At 38.5% G+C, this 19,617-nt stretch overlaps 1 protein-coding gene across 1 annotated transcript; it reads left to right on the plus strand.

The window, feature by feature from the left end:
- Positions 1-281: 281 nt before the first annotated feature.
- On the plus strand, positions 282-19,551 carry DEK1 (calpain-type cysteine protease family). Its single transcript, XM_086633605.1, has 31 exons — positions 282-967; positions 2,807-3,057; positions 5,500-5,682; positions 5,793-5,928; positions 6,316-6,446; positions 6,544-6,658; positions 6,747-7,776; positions 7,934-8,044; positions 8,624-8,682; positions 9,056-9,218; positions 10,783-11,056; positions 11,212-11,362; positions 11,456-11,567; positions 11,730-11,895; positions 12,014-12,084; positions 12,196-12,287; positions 12,501-12,663; positions 12,780-12,851; positions 13,095-13,472; positions 13,591-13,706; positions 14,009-14,306; positions 14,574-14,893; positions 15,105-15,456; positions 15,591-15,917; positions 15,998-16,102; positions 16,253-16,381; positions 16,859-17,239; positions 17,339-17,476; positions 17,641-17,877; positions 17,978-18,417; positions 19,115-19,551. Exons 1-30 carry the CDS (start codon positions 843-845, stop codon positions 18,281-18,283), a joined length of 6,492 nt encoding a protein of 2,163 aa, XP_086489731.1. The 5' UTR covers positions 282-842; the 3' UTR covers positions 18,284-18,417; positions 19,115-19,551.
- Positions 19,552-19,617: the final 66 nt, after the last annotated feature.

The raw sequence follows: 19,617 nt of genomic DNA on the forward strand, positions 1-19,617 counted from the left end.
GGTTAGCAAACCATGGTATTCCGAGTTCCAGTAAAATTCTACTCAATTCGTTTATTACAAAGAGATCTCATTATTTTTCCGAGATATCGCGCTATATTAAGAGAATCTGATAGATATTAACTCGTTTGCCGAGTATAAACGTAACCCCTAAGCCGAAAAACACAATTCATCCTTCATAACGTTTTAGCCGTTGGTTTATCTAGATTAAACATTCCCTCTAGATGTCCACTAAAACTCATCATCCAACAGTCCAAGATGTAGGGCTACCGTATGATAAGTCTAATAGAGTGAATAGTTACATTTCTCTACTCTCGCTTGTCAGCTATATTCGCTTATTTCTCTTTCTCTCTCTAAAAGAGGGCTTGTTTTTCTCTTTCTCTCGTTTTCTTGAATCTCGAGTTAGAAAGAACACTTCACTCACACAGTATAGGGTTTTCAGAGTTCTATCTTCTCTCTCTCTCTCTCTAGAACTGGAACTGTTTAAGAAGAAACAAATTAACTAAAACCTAGGTTTTTATTGATGATATATTATTCCTAAAGACTCAATTTTCTTACTTGAAATCTTCATTTTGCCAATGTGTTCTCTCAATCTTGTCTTAAAACCCTTCTTTTGGAGTTAAATCCATCAAGTAAATCTCTACTAGGGTTCAGGAAAGGTGAACTTTTCTTGTTCTTCTTCGTTAGGGCAGAGTTAGGCACTGATAATATACTGTTATTGTTTATCTCGATTGACTTAGGTTTCGGTTGTTGCGAATTTCTGAAGGGCCTTCTTAGGTTTTGGTTTGTTCTTGGCAATCTCTGTAGTTTATATGGTTTGAGGTGAAAGATAGGGGGGAAGAGCAATGGAAGGAGACGAGCGTCATCTCATGATTGCTTGCGTTGTATGTGGAACGCTTTTCTCCATTCTAAGTTCACTCTCCTTTGCTATACTTTGGGCTGTGAATTGGCGGCCATGGCGGATTTACAGGTAAACTCATCATTATCATCTTAATTGTTATTAATATGTGCCGAATTGTACCTCATTTCAACTGGTTATTGCATCCAATTTAGTATTAGAAACATTTCAGGCCCGGGTAGAACCCATTTTTCTGCAGATATAAAGTTCTTTTTTCTTAGTGTTACTGGCTACTTCAATGATGTAAATGCTAAATAAACCACATTTATGGAATACGTAGTTTACTTATACTTCCACATTTATGGGTATGTTAGTTGTGGAGTTACTAGACGTCAAATAGTTAAGTAGCGAGTTACCCAGTGGGAAGAACCACATAAATATTCAATGATACAATTACTAGTTTGAAGTAGGAGATCACGTGGAAATCTAATACAATTTTCCGGCGTTCAAGTTTGTATAAGCATTGAATGAGGCTAGACCTAAGATGCTGAAATCTGAATACATTAACGAACTGTTTAATAGACAAGTACAATTTTCCATTTTCCGTCGGATATCCATTATTCACTAATTGGACTGCCTCTGAGATATCGGTTTTGGATCATTACATCTCATACTTTTGGTAAATGTTCCGAGTTATCATGGAGTATGGGTAAAAATTGTAACAGGGAGATATGTCACGTTGTAGAGAGTTAGGCCTCACTTTTCGAGTTACCCTGATGTTTGGAGGGGAACGAATTGCTTCTTGATTCTTTAGCCGGAGAGAGTAAAACTTCTATAATGGGAAGCAATGCATGCATTTATGAACTCCTCACACTGTTTTCAACTTTTCTTGATTGTAGTTCGATTTTGATTACACACTGCATTATAGTTTTTGTTAGTAATCTGTATATCAAGTGAATAAATCCATAAGGATATAAATTTTGTGGGCCGCCTTTTGCTTGTGTTTCTAGAAGAGTTATATTTTATCCTGGTTGGGGAGGTCAGTCTGCCTATCTAGATAGGAAGACTTTGATGCCATCATGCAGGAGGAAATGGTTCAGCGAGGGCATACATCAATTTGCACGGGCTATCTTAAACTGTCTTTATCAATAATTGCAGCAGCATATGCTATATTAAACCGTCTTTATCATTAATTCCAGCCTGTTTTGACTTTGTCTAAATTGTAGAAACCTTCAGGCGCAATGTTTTTTTTAGACATTTTCCTTTTCCCTTAGCACAAAACTATCATTTTTTGTTGACGAGATATGTCTTTGTCCCTTAACCAAGAAAACGAACAAGAAGAATGAGATATGGATGTCTGGAATATCATTAGAGGAATGGACATAAAGAGTCGAAACAACACTGAGGACTCGAGTGAAATCGGAGATATCTTGAGTTTGGTTTAACGATTGACAGAAAGGACATGCAAAGAAAATAGGTCAAGTATGCATTGGGTGACTAAAACCCTGCTAGTTGCAAAAAGAAATCTGACTTTTCAGGCAACATTAAACCTTGTAATGACATGCCTGTTATAGACATCATGTGGGACGAATACTGATTCTTTCGCCGTTGGGACCTCTACTTGTAACATTTACGTAGATAAAGTTCGTTTGAGCTATATGATATTCACCATAGAAAGAGAACTGTGGGTCAAGTTTTTCTCTCTGCCTGCATCCATGCCTTATTCGCAACTCTCGAGTCCTTTAGAAGGGAGTATTAGCCTATTAGGTATTTTCATGCACTAGCACGACAGTACTGCATGGCATATCTGGGACATTAATTGGCCTTCATGATCTAATTTTCGAAGAGGCATAAATTGTATGAACTCATGATGGTGTTTCATGTTCCATTTTGAGCGTCTTTCAGTCTCTACCAAAATGTCTGCTCATTGTCTGATTAACATGTATTTCTCTTCTTATTATGCATTATCAGTTGGATCTTCGCCAGAAAATGGCCAGACATTGTAAAAGGGCTCCATATAGGTGCAATATCGGGGTTTCTAACCCTGTTTGCGTGGGTGGTTGTCCTATCACCAGTCGCGTTGCTTATCATCTGGGGCAGCTGGTTGATTGCAATTTTGGGACGGGATATAATTGGACTGGCTGTAATAATGGCTGGTACTGCTCTTATTTTGGCATTCTATGCTATCATGCTCTGGTGGAGGACAAAATGGCAAAGCTCAAGTATGTATTTCCATTTCATCATATTTGTAAAAGGTTTAAAAATATGGTTACTAGTATTGTTAGTTCGTTGTGTTTCTTTCATGCTATGTTGGAAAAGTCGGCAAGGGGGACTAGTCGGCGGACTTGGGACTAGGCATAGTCGCTACTAGTCGTATTTACACGGGACTAGTCGTAGAATATAATATATAGTTATATATAGATATAAATATAAGTATTTGGTCTTAATGAAGTATAAACACTAAAAATTCATCCCTAAGAAGCACACATATAATTATCAACAAATTCTACAACATTAATGAAGTATAAAACACTAACAACTAACATTTACTTGAGTTAATAGAGAAAAAGAGTAGAATATGGGTTCTAAAAAGAAATAGTAAAAAAAAGATTGAGAAACTTGGAATCTTGTTTGGAGAGCAAGAAAACTTCAAAATTACTTCAATCTGGTTATAATGATATTTGGAGGGGAGAGGAAGGTTGAAAAGCCGAATAAGCAAATCCTAAACCACCTTTGTCGATTTGAGCAAAAGAAAAAAAGGCTCAGCTAAATAATCCCGACTAGTCGACTCGGTCCTAGTCGGACCAAGTCGGGGATTTACTCGGAATTCCACGGGACTAGGGTTTTGGCTCCTAGTCGAGTCGGCAAGATGGGGACTGAGGAGTAGTCGGGGTGTACTCGGGGATTAATCCCGACTTTTTCTTCATAGCTTTCATGTGCATTTACATTAGGTAATCATGCGAAGTGGTAACTAGAGAGTAAGTTTAACCATAGTCAGATTTATGTACAAAATTGACCAATAGCTTATGAACGGGTCTTTTTTGTTTGACAACCAAAAGGCCATGGGAAATATTCTAATTGTGGAAAGTAGAAGGTTTGTTAAATCACAATGTTGGTTCTACAGTATGATTGTAACTTTATAAGCTGTAGCAGTATTAGTGTTGAGAGAATAATTAGGTTCAACACCGGCCAAAACTCTTACCTCCATAAACTTCTCAATATCTTGGCAGGCTTTTATTAGAACATTGTAACTTTTAGTTTCTCTGACACTGGCAAAGCTTGTCTTGCCTCCTTCGAACCCAACTCTCATACCCAAACATTTTGTATCTTTATTTTTTTTTGAAGCTTTGAATTAATATCTACTGAGAAAGAATTTACAAGATAGAGACTGTGGCTATGTTATACCATCATAGCCTCCTAGTTATTTACAAGATCATTGTAGGATTTTGTTTAAGCCTCTGAAGATCTTGTCATATAGGCACCAGATTATTGCCATAGGAACTAAGTTCCATAAGTTTCTCTTTGACTTTGGGGTTTTCAAGGCCTGCCATTGCTGGATAATTTGATCAACCGAATTTTGGGGGCACCATTGCTTATTCGCTTTCTTAATGAAATAGTTCTATAGGGTTGCAGCCGCTTTACAGTGAAAAAATAAGTGTTATGTGGTTTCCTCTCTTTCCTTGCACAATATACACCTATTAGCTATCTGAAAACCCCTTTTCTTCAACATGTCCACTTTTGGGATTTTTGTGTAGGCAGGCAGCCCAAATAGTGAAGCTAACCTTGGGTTGTATTGGCTTTTTCCGTATCAGCTTATGTGATTCGCTAGCTATGGTGTGATTTTGTATCTTTACTTTTCCGCATGATTAAATCAAATTGTTCAAAAAGAAAAGGTTCAACGATGTAGTGGGCTTTTCAAGCTCAAGTTAAAGTACTTGTCCATTCACATAAGTGCTCGTTTTGTCCTAGTCAAGTAAATGAGACTGGCTGATGACTAATAGGCGAACTTTCCGTGAGGGCTTTTCTTAAAGGTTATCTAGAAAGTTGGAACTGCTGTAAATACTTGCATCTACAACTTTCAATTACTGGTTTTCTAAGTCTTAAGTAGATATAAAATGCTGCTAATGTGAATGCTCTCCATCGGTATTGGGCATGCAGCATATGCTTAGGTTTTCTAGCATGAACTCTTCCTTACTATCTTTTCTTGCCAGTTGCCACATCTGTCCAAAGATTTATGCGTTGTACATGGTCGCATTGCTGTCACATCCGTTTATGCTTTCTAGTATTTCTTTGTTGAGAAGCAGTATTTTACTCCTCCAAAATCAAGCCGCGAGACGTCGTGTTTCAGAGCCAAATGTGTCAGAACAAGTTCTAACTGCTTGTGATTTTTCCGTTACTTGATGTTGAATACTTAATGATAAGAATGTAGAGAATTTTTTTCTTTCCAGAAAACTGCTGATACATAACTTCCCATTGTTACTGTCTTACTGATTTTTTTCAAACTGTCCGAGAACGTTTGGGTAAGGGTTTGAAACTGGTAAATAGAGCATGGTTCTAGTTTATGTTTTTTGCTTCAGACTTCTGCCTGTTCTATACATGAAAACTGCTTTTTTGTGTCTTAATTTTTTGAAGATTAATATAATAATTTATTTTTGGTTAATCAGGGGCTGTTGCTATTCTACTTCTCGTGGCTGTAGCACTTCTATGTGCATACGAACTGTGTGCTGTATATGTAACAGCAGGCTCAAGTGCGTCTGAAAGATATTCTCCTTCTGGGTTCTTTTTTGGTGTGTCGGCTGTTGCATTAGCCATAAACATGCTATTTATTTGCCGAATGATCTTCAATGGTAATAACTAGTTATTTTAATTCGGAGAGCATAACTATTTCTAATGGAAAAAATTATGCTGTATAATTCTCAAACTCTATTTGATTAGCAAATCTGTGTTAATTTTCTAGGAAACGGCTTGAATGTTGATGAATATGTGTGTAAATCATACAAATTTGCGTATTCTGATTGTATAGAAGTGGGGCCAATCACTTGCTTACCCGAACCGCCGGATCCTAATGAGTTATATGCTCGACCGTCTAGTAGGTAAGGCCATGTTATTTGCTCCTTCACTATTCTTTGTTTTTGTTTCTTATAAGTTATAAACTATCTATATATCATCATTGTTTTTTGTTATTAGTTATTTTCTTCCTCTACATTATATTTGATGAACCTTAGACCTCATACCGCTATCTACTTTTGTCACTAGCTGGGCTCTATAATTAGTCTTCCAATGCTTCACTTTTTCTTGTTGAGGCTTGGTGGGTTCAAATGAAGTGGGGCCACCGAACCTTGCGAATCGGGTTATATGTCTTTGTCAAAGAATTAGATGCATTGCACATTTACTTACTAAAGGGACTCATGAGTTGTTCTGTAATGTGATAGCTCTGGTCCTCTGCCTTGCATTTTCTTGACTTGGTATTGCTTTTGCAGGGCTTCTCATCTTGGATTACTTTATATTGGATCACTGCTGGTGCTTCTTGTATACTCCATTTTATATGGTCTGACTGCAAAGGAGTCACCTTGGTTGGGGGCAATTACATCAGCTGCTATAATTGTCCTTGGTATGTCCTTTTTGTTTTAAGTGTTGACTGTCGACTTAATGTGTTATTTACCTAGTAGGACATTGACGTTTTCGCTTCTTTTTTTTTTATCTTAAAGACTGGAACATGGGGACATGCTTGTTTGGGTTTGAGCTTTTGAGGAGTCGGGTTACAGCACTTTTTGTTGCTGGAACATCTCGAATTTTTCTCATCTGCTTTGGAGTTCAGTACTGGTTTGTAGCTGGTTTCTCATCTGAATTGTTTTCATTTTGCATCAACACAGTTGAGTGGAACTTCATATGGACCATTGTTTTCTTCCAGGTACTTGGGACACTGTATTAGTTATGGTATTGTAACATCTGTCCTGTTATTTGCTGCCGTTTCTCGTCATTTATTGGTTATGAGTCCATTGGCTGCACGGAGGGATGCTCTGCAGAGTACAGTGATTCGTCTAAGGGAGGGCTTTCGGCAAAAAGGACAAAATAGCTCCTCCAGCTCTTCTGAAGGTTGTGGCTCAAGTGAAAAACACAGTAGTAGTGTTGGAGCAAGTCACCTGTCTAATGTCATTGAAGCTACGTGTAGGAGTTCATCACATTGCACAGGTGATGATAGTAACTGGAACAATGCTGTTCTGGGTGGCACAGCTAGCTCTCATGAAGGGATTGGTAGTGAAAGAAGTCTTGATAGTGGAAGACCAAGTTTGGCATTGCGTAGCAGTTCTTGTCGCTCTGTTGTTCAGGAGTCTGAAGCTGGACAGGCCCTTGCTGATAAACATCTTGACCATAGCAGTTCCATTGTTGCTTGTTCCAGTGGTGGTTTGGAAAGTCAAGGCTGTGAGTCAAGTACATCAACTTTGGCAAATCAGCAAGCGCTGGATCTGAATTTGGCTCATATCTTCCAAGAAAGACAGAATGATTCCAGGGTTACCGCTATCTTGAAAAGGAAAGCAAGAGAAGGTGACATTGAGTTGGCTAGTCTACTCCAAGATAAGGGTTTAGATCCTAATTTTGCTGTGATGTTGAAAGAGAAAGGCTTGGATCCAACAATTCTAGCATTACTCCAGAGGAGTAGTTTAGATGCGGATAGGGAGCATCAAGACAACACAGATGTCACGGTAATTGATACAAACAGCCTCGAAAATGTCGGGCCTAATCAGATATCGTTATCAGAAGAATTGCGACGTCAGGGGTTTGAAAGATGGCTTGAAATATTCAGAATGATTTTGCGAAAAATAGCCGGTACACCAGAGAGAGCCTGGGCGCTATTCAGTTTTATTTTCATCCTTGAAACGGTCATTGTGGCGATATCTCACCCCAGGACAGTCAAAGTGATAAATGCTACTCATCAACAGGTGATTAGTTCCTCTAGTCAGGTCTTGTAGTTAATACATAAAAGTATAAAACTTCAGTGCATAATAGTTTTTTGCATGTTCTCTAAGTTCAGTGGGATTTTGCACTGATTTGTAGGTGCTATAATTTCTGATTTAATTGTATCCTCCATTGTTGCAGTTTGAATTCGGCATTTCGGTGGTGTTAATCTGTCCAGTTATTTGTTCAGTAATGGCTTTCCTTCGATCACTTCAAATGGACGAAGTGGCCATGGCATCTAAACACCACAAGGTAAACTATACATAATCAGAACATTTGATGTCAGGCATTATGCCATTATCATGTATACCTTTAGAAACCTATCATACCAATTAAGATATCTTTTGATGATCCAGTAAACCATGAAGTAAAAGGTAAAAGAAGATTAATCAACAAAGGCAGGGTATCATGGTTCTGCTCTGATTAAATATTGGTGAACCCGAAAAATGTACTATGACTCAAATGGATCATGATACATCCTGAAAAGAAATATAAAACCTCAAACTTGATTGTGTAATTAAATTCTAATTGGACTACATTCTTCCAAAGAAACATATCCAAGATAATTACGAATAGACCCGGCTCTCCATGGAATATAATGATAAAGCAATTGCAGAAAAAAGGGCAACTTGTTAAGAATTTTGTTTTATTCAGTCTCGAGCATAATCTCATTAACTTCAGGATTGTGCTGTCTTCTTGAGATTTCATTGTTGTCAGATAGTCAGATATCATGCATTTAGATTATACTTTGAATTTTTTCTGATTTTCAGTTTTGTTTATCTACAATACTTTTATTTTGCAATTATATCTGCCTTTGTTCTGAATTTGCAGTATGGTTTCGTTGCCTGGTTGTTGAGTACTGGTCTTGGTTTGCTGCTTTCCTTTGTAAGGTATGATGCTTTTTCTTTATCTGGTCAAAAATATCTGTTGCATTTTTTTTTTCTAATAGCAAATGCTTTCTATCCAAGCAACTAAGCAAGCATGTGCTGCTACATGACCATTGAGGAGGAACAGATTATAATTATGCTTCACTTTTTTTATGCGATAGAATTCATATTGCAAGATGCACCGCGTTATGCGTATCATAAGTTCATAACTATAATAGTTGATTTTTACAGAAATGTTGATTTTTTGGCATCTGAATCTGATATCTGTATGAGGCCCTACTTACAGCTGGACAATGTTTTTTTTTTTTGTTTTGAGACTAATACTTCTTACGCGATATGTTTCAAGTCTTAATGCATGTAATACTCTTTTTTGCAGTAAATCGTCAGTTCTACTCGGATTGGCTTTGACTGTTCCACTTATGGTCGGTTCCCTTTCAATTGCTATTCCCATATGGATCCGAGATGGCTACAAGTTCTGTTTCTCACGAGCAGAATGCACGACACAGGGAGGCAACCCTAGAGGCCGCGGGACGAAGGAGGTGCGTACTTTACAACTGAGTGAAAATAGTCCCAAATGAGTTATATAAACTTTTTCCTCTTACACGGATGCTTGTTATGCCTGACAACATGTAGCATAAATGTAATATATTTCGATTTTGTGGGCCTCTACGACCATTCGCAGTAGAGGGCTTGAGGCTTGTAATTCATAGCCACTAGCTCTTGTCTTACTGCATTACACCCTCCGCCACTGTCCTACTAATGTAATTTATCCCAACTAACATTATAGGTTTGGAATTTTGTTTTTAAAACCAAATGCTTAGGTGGAGAGGATGACCCTGGCAACCAAAATCGACATTCTTGATTTCTCTGTCAATACATCACAGTTGGCTCACTTTCTTAGCTGTACAGCTTTTGCATAAACACTATCTACCTGTTATAAAAGCATCCGTTGCTGTCCTATTCACAAAATCAAACTAGTTACGTCCCTGAAGGTGTATCCAGTTGATCACAGATTCACAGTTCAACCTAACCTTCCTTCAGCTCAACTCAATTTCTAAGCATTCTCATACCACAACAATGTTAAATAGCAGAGTTCGGATTTAGTTCTCCCCTTTGCAAACTTCCAGAGTTGGCTTCAAACAGAATTTGCTGAGGCTAAAAGTAGTTTATATTATTGTTATTATGTTGCATTATATAGAGGGGCGAGATCAATCACGAAGAAAGTATTCAGTAGATATTTATGGGGATACCAGTCAAAAAACAAAAGATGCATGTAAGACAAACAATATCATATACTCAGTCATATAGCAACATGTACAGAAAAAACAATAAGGAAATGAGCCACACCATTTTTTCGAAAAGCACATCTACATAATCATCCCAATGTTCGGGCAAACCAGATCATTATCATATCAACCATGAAATTTCTAAAGAAGCAGTATATAGCCTGTTTTAGGTACAAAAGTGAAACTGAATGTGTGGCATCCTTAACGCATTTATTGAACAGTTATTGTTCGATAAAAAATTGTATGCATAATGTCTTGCCTTATTAACCTACAAAAGGGCGTGGCGTGTAGGCGCCAAATGGGTGTCCGGAAATGGTTAGAGTCAGACCTATGCGCTCTCGTATTTGTCAGTCACTTGGTTAGTATTTTAATTTCAGATATTTGCTAATGATGTTATGAACACAAAGTAGAAAGAAAATAGCATACAGAATCTAAGTAAATTATATATAGAATTTAAAGTTGGGTTAATGGAAGTCTCTTATGTCTGTAGTCGGCAAAATTCGCGCCTGTCCGCCCGAAGTAGTAATGTTGAAAAAATTTCACTGATAAGGTTAAATGAGCTTCTCTTAGTGACTGGATTGAACCGTATACACCTTTTTGTTAGTTTGGCATGTTGGTGCAGTACGCATATATCAAAATTTTATTGCAGACCTTTGAAACAAAAGAGTCTAATCACTGATATTGGATCATTATAACTTTATTTTTCTACGAGGGCTTAGTGGAAGGAATCTTGCTCTGCATACTGGTTCTCCATATTAAAGGATGTTTGTTTGCTTGAGGTACAAATTTTGTATCTAATTTTTGGTACGCATTGCAGGCTGTAGTACTCGGACTCTCCGTATTGATGTTCACTGGATCAGTCTTAGCTCTAGGAGCAATAGTATCTGCCAAACCTTTGGAGAACTTACACTACAAGGGATCAACTGAAGATCAAAATAATTATACCTCTCCTTATGCATCATTTGTGTACCTTGGTTGGGCAATGGCTTCAGGATTTGCACTAGTAGTTACAGGCACGCTACCGATTGTGTCATGGTTTGCAACTTATAGGTTCTCTCTCTCCTCTGCTGTATGTGTTGGAATATTTGCAGGTAATCCTTGTTTGCCTTTTGTCTTCTTTTTTACTATCTTGCAAAATATGATCTGGTGTTTTGGGGGAGTCCTGTTGCATGTTCTCTCCAACACTGCTATAGAACCAGTTCAATATTTTCTTGGCATTGCTGTGAATATTGTTGTACTGTTTCAGTTGTTCTTGTGGCATTTTGCGGTACGTCTTATTTGGAGGTAGTTAAAGCTCGGCCCAATGGAGTGCCAACAGAGGCCGATTTTCTTGCTGCTTTACTTCCATTACTGTGCACTCCCGCAGTTCTATCACTTGGCTCTGGTCTACTTAAATGGTAAGTTGCGTTTGAATTGAAACTGTGTTTGAAGCAGTATAAATTATTATGCAAGTAAACTTAGCTTCTAAATGCGGATGACATTGTTTGCAGGAAAGATGATGAGTGGAAACTTTCTCGAGGTGTCTATGTGTTTGTTGTTATTGGTCTTCTTCTTTTGCTAGGTGCAATATCAGCAGTTACTGTTATAGTTAAACCTTGGACGGTGCGTAGGGCATATTTTGGTTTGATGATATGGGTTTATTTTAGTTTTTATTTGTAGTTCTGATCAGAAATTTGTCTTATTTCATTTCAAGATTGTTGCTTTTGTTACTCCTTTCTATTTTTTTTCTCTGAGATTACTTATTACTTCCATGTACTACAACAGATTGGGGCTGCTTTTCTTTTAGTGCTACTTCTTATTGTCTTAGCTATTGGTGTTATCCACTACTGGGCTGCAAATAATTTCTATTTGACAAGGGCACAGATGGTTTTAGTCAGCTTCCTTGCATTTCTTTTGGCTTTGGCTGCATTTCTTCTTGGATTATTGGAAGGTGAGCATTCATAGAAGCATAAAAAATTTAGTTGATCCTTAGATGTGCTTAAGAAGTCAGCTGTGGTCTCCTGACTATCTTCTTGGTGCAAACAATGACTTTTCACAATCACGTGTAGGTAAACCCTTTGTGGGAGCATCTGTTGGGTACTTTTCGTTTCTATTTCTTCTTGCTGGAAGGGCATTATCTGTGAGTCATTACTATTTCTTCTTTAGACCTTGGTCTTTTATTGGTTTTCTCTTAATTAGGGTTGTTCGCTTTCGTCCTCTTTCCATGACACAGTATAGCTTCTTCCTGTAGGTGCTTCTTTCTCCTCCAATTGTAGTATACTCTCCAAGAGTATTACCCGTCTACGTTTATGACGCTCATGCTGATTGTGCAAAAAATGTCAGGTCTGTTGTATGGAATTTGTGGGGCAGTATTTGAGTCGCCTGTTTATTATATTTAGATTTTCTTAAGATGAATTTCAGTTTCACTTTCAATTTGAAATTGATTGCTTGCAATTCCTTCTTATAGCATGTTCAACGAGCTTCAGTTGTATTTGCAAATTTAATGTTATGTTTCTTCCGCCTATTAAGAGATGTCTATTGCTTCGCTATTAATAGTGCTGCATTCCTCGTTCTATATGGGGTCGCAATAGCAACCGAGGGCTGGGGTGTTGTTGCTAGTTTGAAAATTTATCCACCTTTCGCTGGTGCGGCTGTATCAGCAATTACTCTTGTGGTATCCTTTGGTTTTGCTGTATCTCGTCCATGTTTGACACTGAAGGTTGGTGTAACTACACTATTTTGATTACAGAATCTTGAATCCCCTATGGTTTTCCGTTCAGTGTGTATCGTGTATATATATCTTCCTTGAGTTCATGACTTCCTTTTTTTTGTTAGATGATGGAAGATGCTGTGCATTTTCTAAGTAAGGAAACTGTTGTTCAGGCGACCACTCGATCTGCCACCAAGGTTAGCTTGTTTTATTTTCCTTTTTTAGGCTTTGCTCTCAGATTCAAGTTTCTTTCAAGTCATTACTTGCGTGCATCTCTTAGTGTGTTTCTTGGCTTTTGTAGTTCATTACTGTTTAGTTTATTGGCGTGCTGTTTTCATCTGAACAGAGTCTTCTATGCTTGAACATCCAATCGTTTTGTTTATATATAACTTCCTTTGGGATGTCAATATTTATTCACACCTGATGTCTGAACCATGCAGACTAGGAATGCAATTTCTGGAACATATTCAGCACCACAGAGATCTGCTAGTTCAGCTGCTCTTTTAGTTGGAGACCCGACCATTATGCTGGACAAGGCAGGCCATTTTGTGCTTCCGAGAGCCGATGTCACGAAGCTGAGAGATCGTCTCCGAAATGAGGAGTTAGCTGCAGGTTTTTGTTTCAGCTGGTTTAAAACTGGAAGGATATTTTGGCGTGACTCGCCTACTGATGCAGGCAACAGGAGAGAAATGTGTGCTCATGCTCGAATTCTGGCTTTAGAGGAGGCAATTGATACTGAGTGGGTGTACATGTGGGATAAGTTTGGTGGTTACTTGCTTCTGTTGCTTGGTTTAACTGCTAAGGCGGAGCGAGTCCAGGTAAATAGAGTGCTAACACTCAAATATTTTTCTGTTTAGTAAATATTATCTTTGATCATTCAAGTGTGTTTACAGTGTATTCAGTTTCATACTACGGTTGTTATTTGTGTGGTGGCAGGATGAAGTCCGTCTGAGACTTTTTCTGGACAGCATAGGGTTTTCGGATCTTAGTGCCAAGAAAATTAAGAAGTGGCTGCCTGAGGATCGAAGGCAGTTCGAACTTGTTCAAGAGAGGTCATCTCTCTCTTCATTCCAGTTTTTATGTCTTGTTTATTTTCTGTTTAATTAGTTTAGCCCTGTACCACCAGATAGGACTAGGATAAGGATGGTATTTGTGCACTTTTTTTTAATAAGAACAGAAATTATGGTATTCATGCACTTGGGACATATAGGAGTAGACTATTTTGTGTGTGTGTGTGTGTGTCTATATATATATATATATACATGCCATATATAAGTACCCCAATTTGAACTGTCTGAAGATTAGAGGTTGAATTTTCTTGGTTCTACTGAATCTTGTCATGTTGATGTTGCAGTTACATAAGAGAAAAGGAAATGGAAGAGGAACTCCTAATGCAGAGACGTGAAGAGGAGGGAAAGGGGAAGGAAAGAAGAAAAGCACTTTTGGAGAAGGAAGAGCGGAAGTGGAAGGAGATAGAAGCTTCTCTTATAGCTTCCATTCCAAACGTTGGCAACAGGGAGGCTGCAGCTGTGGCAGCTGCTGTTCGTGCTGTAGGAGGTGATTCTGTCTTAGATGACTCTTTTGCTCGAGAGAGGGTGTCAAGCATTGCTCGTCGTATCCGCAGTGCTCAATTAGCTCGTCGCGCGGAGCAGGTTTGCTCCTGATCTGGTTTATATTCATATTAATTTATTCTTTTGTGGAAGTTTAGAGTTACAAATCTTTATTTATTCTCGAGAACTTACTTAAAGTTCATGCTAGTTTGACCACTTCTTCTCGTCTCTACAACTTTTGGCGTCTCTGCCGTATTTCTAAACCCTTGATTTTATCTGTTCACATCGTTGAAAATTCTTTTCCAGATACTAACTTCTGGATTTCATATCTAAAATTTATATTAAGTTCTTTTGTTATAATATTGACAGACAGGGATTCCTGGTGCTGTATGCATCCTTGATGAGGAACCAACAGTTGGGGGCAGACACTGTGGGAAGATTGATCCCAGCATTTCTCAGAGTAGTAAAGTGAGCTTCTCTATTGCTGTTATGGTTCAGCCTGAATCTGGCCCAGTGTGTCTTTTAGGCACTGAATTTCAGAAAAAGGTTTGCTGGGAAATCCTGGTTGCTGGCTCCGAGCAAGGTATTGAAGCTGGGCAAGTAGGTTTGAGATTAGTTACCAAAGGTGATAGACAATCTACTCTGTCAAAAGAGTGGAACATTGGTGCAACTAGTATTGCCGATGGAAGGTCTTTTACTCTTTCCCTATAACCTTTATTTCTTCCCGATTGATTAATTTGTGCACTGCTCGTGCATGCTGTTCCTTTTCTTCTTTCTGGTTGTAATATTTGTGCAAATGTAGTAGATGGATTTTCATGCTTCAAGATTTTGTGTGGTTTCGGATTGTTTTCACTTGTTCTACGCGCTCAGATTTCTGTGTATGTTGCAACGACCTTTCAGGTGGCATATTGTGACTGTGACTATCGATGCTGAAGTAGGTGAAGCTACTTGCTTTTTAGATGGTGGCTATGACGGATACCAAAGTGGATTGCCATTGCATATGGGCAATGGTATTTGGGAAGAAGGTACTGTAGTCTGGATTGGTGTCCGACCACCAACAGATGTGGATGCATTTGGGAGATCAGATAGTGAAGGAGTTGAATCCAAGATGCATATAATGGATGCATTTCTGTGGGGAAGGTGTTTGACTGAAGATGAGATTGTTGCTGTTCACGCTGCTAGTAGCTCAACCGAATATAATGTGATTGATCTCCCTGAAGATGGCTGGCAGTGGTGTGATTCACCTTCTAGAGTACGGATCTGAATTCGTTATTCTAGATTTCTAGTTCTTAATCGCTGTTTTCCCATTATACTGCTAATATTTTATACGTCAATTTTGTCCATCATTTAATTAACTTAATTTATTGCTTCCTGCGTATTGCCTAGGTGGAGGAGTGTGACAGTGACCCTGCTGATATAGATCTATATGATAGGGAAAGAGAAGATGTAGATTGGGATGGACAATACTCAAGTGGGAGGAGAAGAAGGTTGGAACGTGAGGGAGTGGCAATTGATATGGACTCTTTTGCCAGAAGATTGAAGAAATCTAGGATGGAAACACAAGAGGAAATTAATCAACGGATGTTGTCAGTTGAAATGGCGGTTAAAGAAGCTCTAGTAGCTAAAGGGGAACTGCACTTCACAGATCAGGAATTTCCTCCAAACAATCAGTCTCTTTTCCTTGATCCAGAGAATCCACCTTCAAAGTTGCAAGTATGTTCCTATGACTAGCATATTACTATTGTACAAATCATTGATTGCACTAGTCTTAATTCCCCCATTTCCCATTCTAGGTTGTCTCTGAGTGGATGAGACCAGCTAATATAGTGAAAGAGATTTCTGTGGATTCTCGTCCTTGCTTGTTCTCAGGTGTTGCTAATCCTTCTGATGTGTGTCAGGTATGTATCTCCTTTTTGCAAGAGAGCTAGAAACTCATTCTTGTTCATGGCTGTTCTTGCATCCTAAGTTTTAAAATATGATAGATCACTGTGCCATTCCTCATGCGGTCGATTCATTTATGTAAGAAGCTTCAATGTTCTCTTGAGCAGGGTCAGTTGGGTGACTGCTGGTTCTTGAGTGCTGTTGCTGTCTTAACTGAGGTTTCACGAATATCAGAAGTGATCATCACCCCAGAGTACAACGATGAAGGGATTTACACTGTCCGCTTCTGTATTCAGGTATCATACTTTTATAGTGGGTGGAGATCCGGCCGTCTTTCAGTTGCTTTTATGACATCAAACTAATCCTTTTACTCTTTTACTTGAAAAGGCAAAGAAAATACTACTTAATGGTGTTTTCAAACTTCTGCTGAAGTTAATTAAATGTTCCAATACCTACTTGTTTCGAAGGCAAAAGTACAAGTTTAACCTAATTAAGAGAAAAATAATGCAACTACTTGAATTACGAGACTCTGTAGCAAACACTTGGTACAGATGAACATAAGAAAATCATGTTTACAGAATTACAGCAACATACTGTACGATTAGTGTAACAATGTCTGTGCAATTCAACTTTTATCATTTTCTCCGTAATATATCGAGTCAAATATTGATGTGGATTATGCCATAATTCACCTGTAACCACAGGGAGGAATACATTAAGTAATGTTATTAAGCGCAGCTTCAATAATATCTTTGTTTTTGTGATATCCGTAGGGTGAGTGGGTCCCTGTTGTTGTTGATGATTGGATTCCCTGTGCGGCACCTGGGAGACCAGCATTTGCTACAAGTAGGAAGGGGAATGAATTATGGGTTTCTCTTCTGGAGAAGGCGTATGCCAAGCTACATGGATCGTATGAGGCTCTAGAAGGTGGTCTTGTTCAGGATGCTCTCGTGGACCTTACTGGAGGGGCTGGTGAGGAGATTGATATGAGAACTGCTCAAGCCCAGATTGATCTTGCAAGTGGAAGACTGTGGTCTCAACTATTGCGCTTCAAACAGGAGGGGTTTCTACTTGGTGCTGGTAGTCCATCAGGTTCAGATGTGCATGTATCTTCGAGCGGCATTGTTCAAGGGCATGCTTACTCATTATTGCAGGTAGTTAAAAATGTTCATAATGTGTGAGTTTCTATTTTCCCTTGTGTGCCTAGGGATATCTTAGAGCAAATAATCTAACTTTCTCTTACTGTAATTTAGGTAAGAGAGGTGGATGGCCACAAACTAGTCCAGGTAAGAAATCCATGGGCAAATGAAGTTGACTGGAAGGGGCCTTGGTCAGACTCATCTCCCGAATGGACTGACCGTATGAAGCATAAGCTCAAGCATGTTCCGCAGGTACTTCTGGTTTGGTTGTTTGCTTTCCTTTTATTTTCATTTGCTTGTTGGTTGTGTATGAAGATTGAGAATTGAGATGACTCCACACCAGCCTATTCCTCTCTTTAAAGAAGAATTGCTCAGCCTGACTGGATTTATTTATAACCAACTTCCATTTTGAACAGTCAAAGGAAGGCATATTCTGGATGTCTTGGCAAGACTTTCAGATTCACTTCCGGTCAATATATGTTTGCCGTATTTATCCTCCAGAGATGCGATATGCTGCCCATGGACAGTGGCGTGGTTACAGTGCTGGTGGCTGTCAGGACTACGATTCATGGCATCAAAATCCGCAATTTCGACTTAGAGCTACTGGGCCGGATGCATCAGTTCCAATTCATGTCTTCATTACTTTAACACAGGTAACCCAATATTTAGATTCCTCTGTTATTCTATTTTTGCTTTCCAGTACATTTCTGGCTCGGGGTTTTAAACTCTTATACTACTTGAATTCATGACCAGGGTGTGGGTTTCTCGAGAAAGAAAGCTGGTTTTAGGAATTATCAGTCGAGCTATGACTCGATGATGTTCTATATAGGGATGAGGATACTCAAAACTCGAGGTCGTCGTGCGGCATACAATATTTACTTGCACGAATCGGTGGGAGGGACAGATTATGTCAACTCTCGAGAAATATCATTCGAGCTGGTTTTGGAGCCTGATCCAAAGGGATACACAATAGTGCCTACTACTCTCCACCCAGGGGAGGAGGCACCTTTTGTCTTATCAGTTTTCACCAAAGCAGCTGTTAGCCTGGAAGCTTTATAGTAGTGGCTGATTTTGTTGTATAAGCTGGTCAGGAGCGCTTTCTTGTAAAGTTTTTCTTATCCATTTATTGGGGGATCAAGAAGTTTCAGTTTGCCGCTCGACATTAGCACAAATGCGCGCAGTGCATGGACATGGTATTTATAGCTCCCGTCACATGATTTTCTTGTCTTCTTTCTTCTAATATTTTCTATCTCTGCAATTAATCATCATGCTCCAGCTCTGCTTTAATCAGTTTTAGTTCGCCTTAGTTATTGCATATCACGAAAGCCATAAAAAATGGACAATTGTAAGAGTATCAGTGTCTGATATAGGTATGAGATATCATATATGGCAACCTAGAAACCCAATGCGGGGGGAACGCAAGTGCACACATATGTCTTCTCTTGTTAATACATCTTTTATTTTCAAGTACAACTTTTGTACTATCGGGTCAACCATATTTGAATTATTTTTTAAATGACATTAACGTAGGGTGGTATATTACAGAGCTAACATAAGTTTGTGCAAGTAGAAATAGGATGTGCCTTAAAATTTTCACAATGTACCAATTGAAGTGCCTGCAATTATCCGTTATCCGACACAGCAAAATTATCAAAAAGTAGTACATGTGACTTAAGAATGCATTAAATTTTTTTAATGTGATCATATTCTTGCTGCTTTAACAAAATGAAACCTTTCGCCTTCCTGACCAAATGTGAGCATTGATTCTATTGAATTGCATGAAAAGCACACTTTTACTATATCTCGTAACTCTTATATTTTTCTGCTGTATCAATAGGAGAACAGTCCAAATGTTTGAATCTAATACTTCTGTCTAAAATTGTGTAACAGGTCTAAGAGGTGTGATGGCGATAACAAACAGCTGAGTATTGAACTTCCTTTATCGCTCCATGACTGTTAGTGAACTCTCAAAAAGGCGTAAGCAATCATTCTTTTTAAATGTTTTGCTTGGGGAATGCCATTTGTATAGGGTGGATCTATATATAGGAAACCAAGAGGTGGTTTTTTATTCAATCTGTAGATATTATGGGGCGAGTTGACAAAGAGACAGAATTGTGTAAGAGGGCTGGTAGAAGTTCTCTGAAAGGCTTATAGTTGCTGTGAAGTAACCTTGTAAATCGATAAAGAAAATGAGTAAAAAATTAGGAAAATTGATATTGTAGTTAGTCAAAGGGGAGAGACAAAAGGTTTGTAGCTCTGACGAGGATCGATAAGAGTATTCTGATGCAATTTTTGAATTGACATATATATATTTAACTTGAGTTGTATACCCAGATGGCTTTTTTGGCTTCAGTATTGTTAAATTGGCTTTGTTTTGGAAGCATTTGCTTGAG

Source organism: Eschscholzia californica, unplaced genomic scaffold (assembly GCF_041429995.1).
Source record: "Eschscholzia californica isolate CP2 unplaced genomic scaffold, dmEscCali1.0.p SCAF_4, whole genome shotgun sequence".
In the NCBI taxonomy this organism is placed as follows: Eukaryota; Viridiplantae; Streptophyta; class Magnoliopsida; order Ranunculales; family Papaveraceae; genus Eschscholzia; species Eschscholzia californica.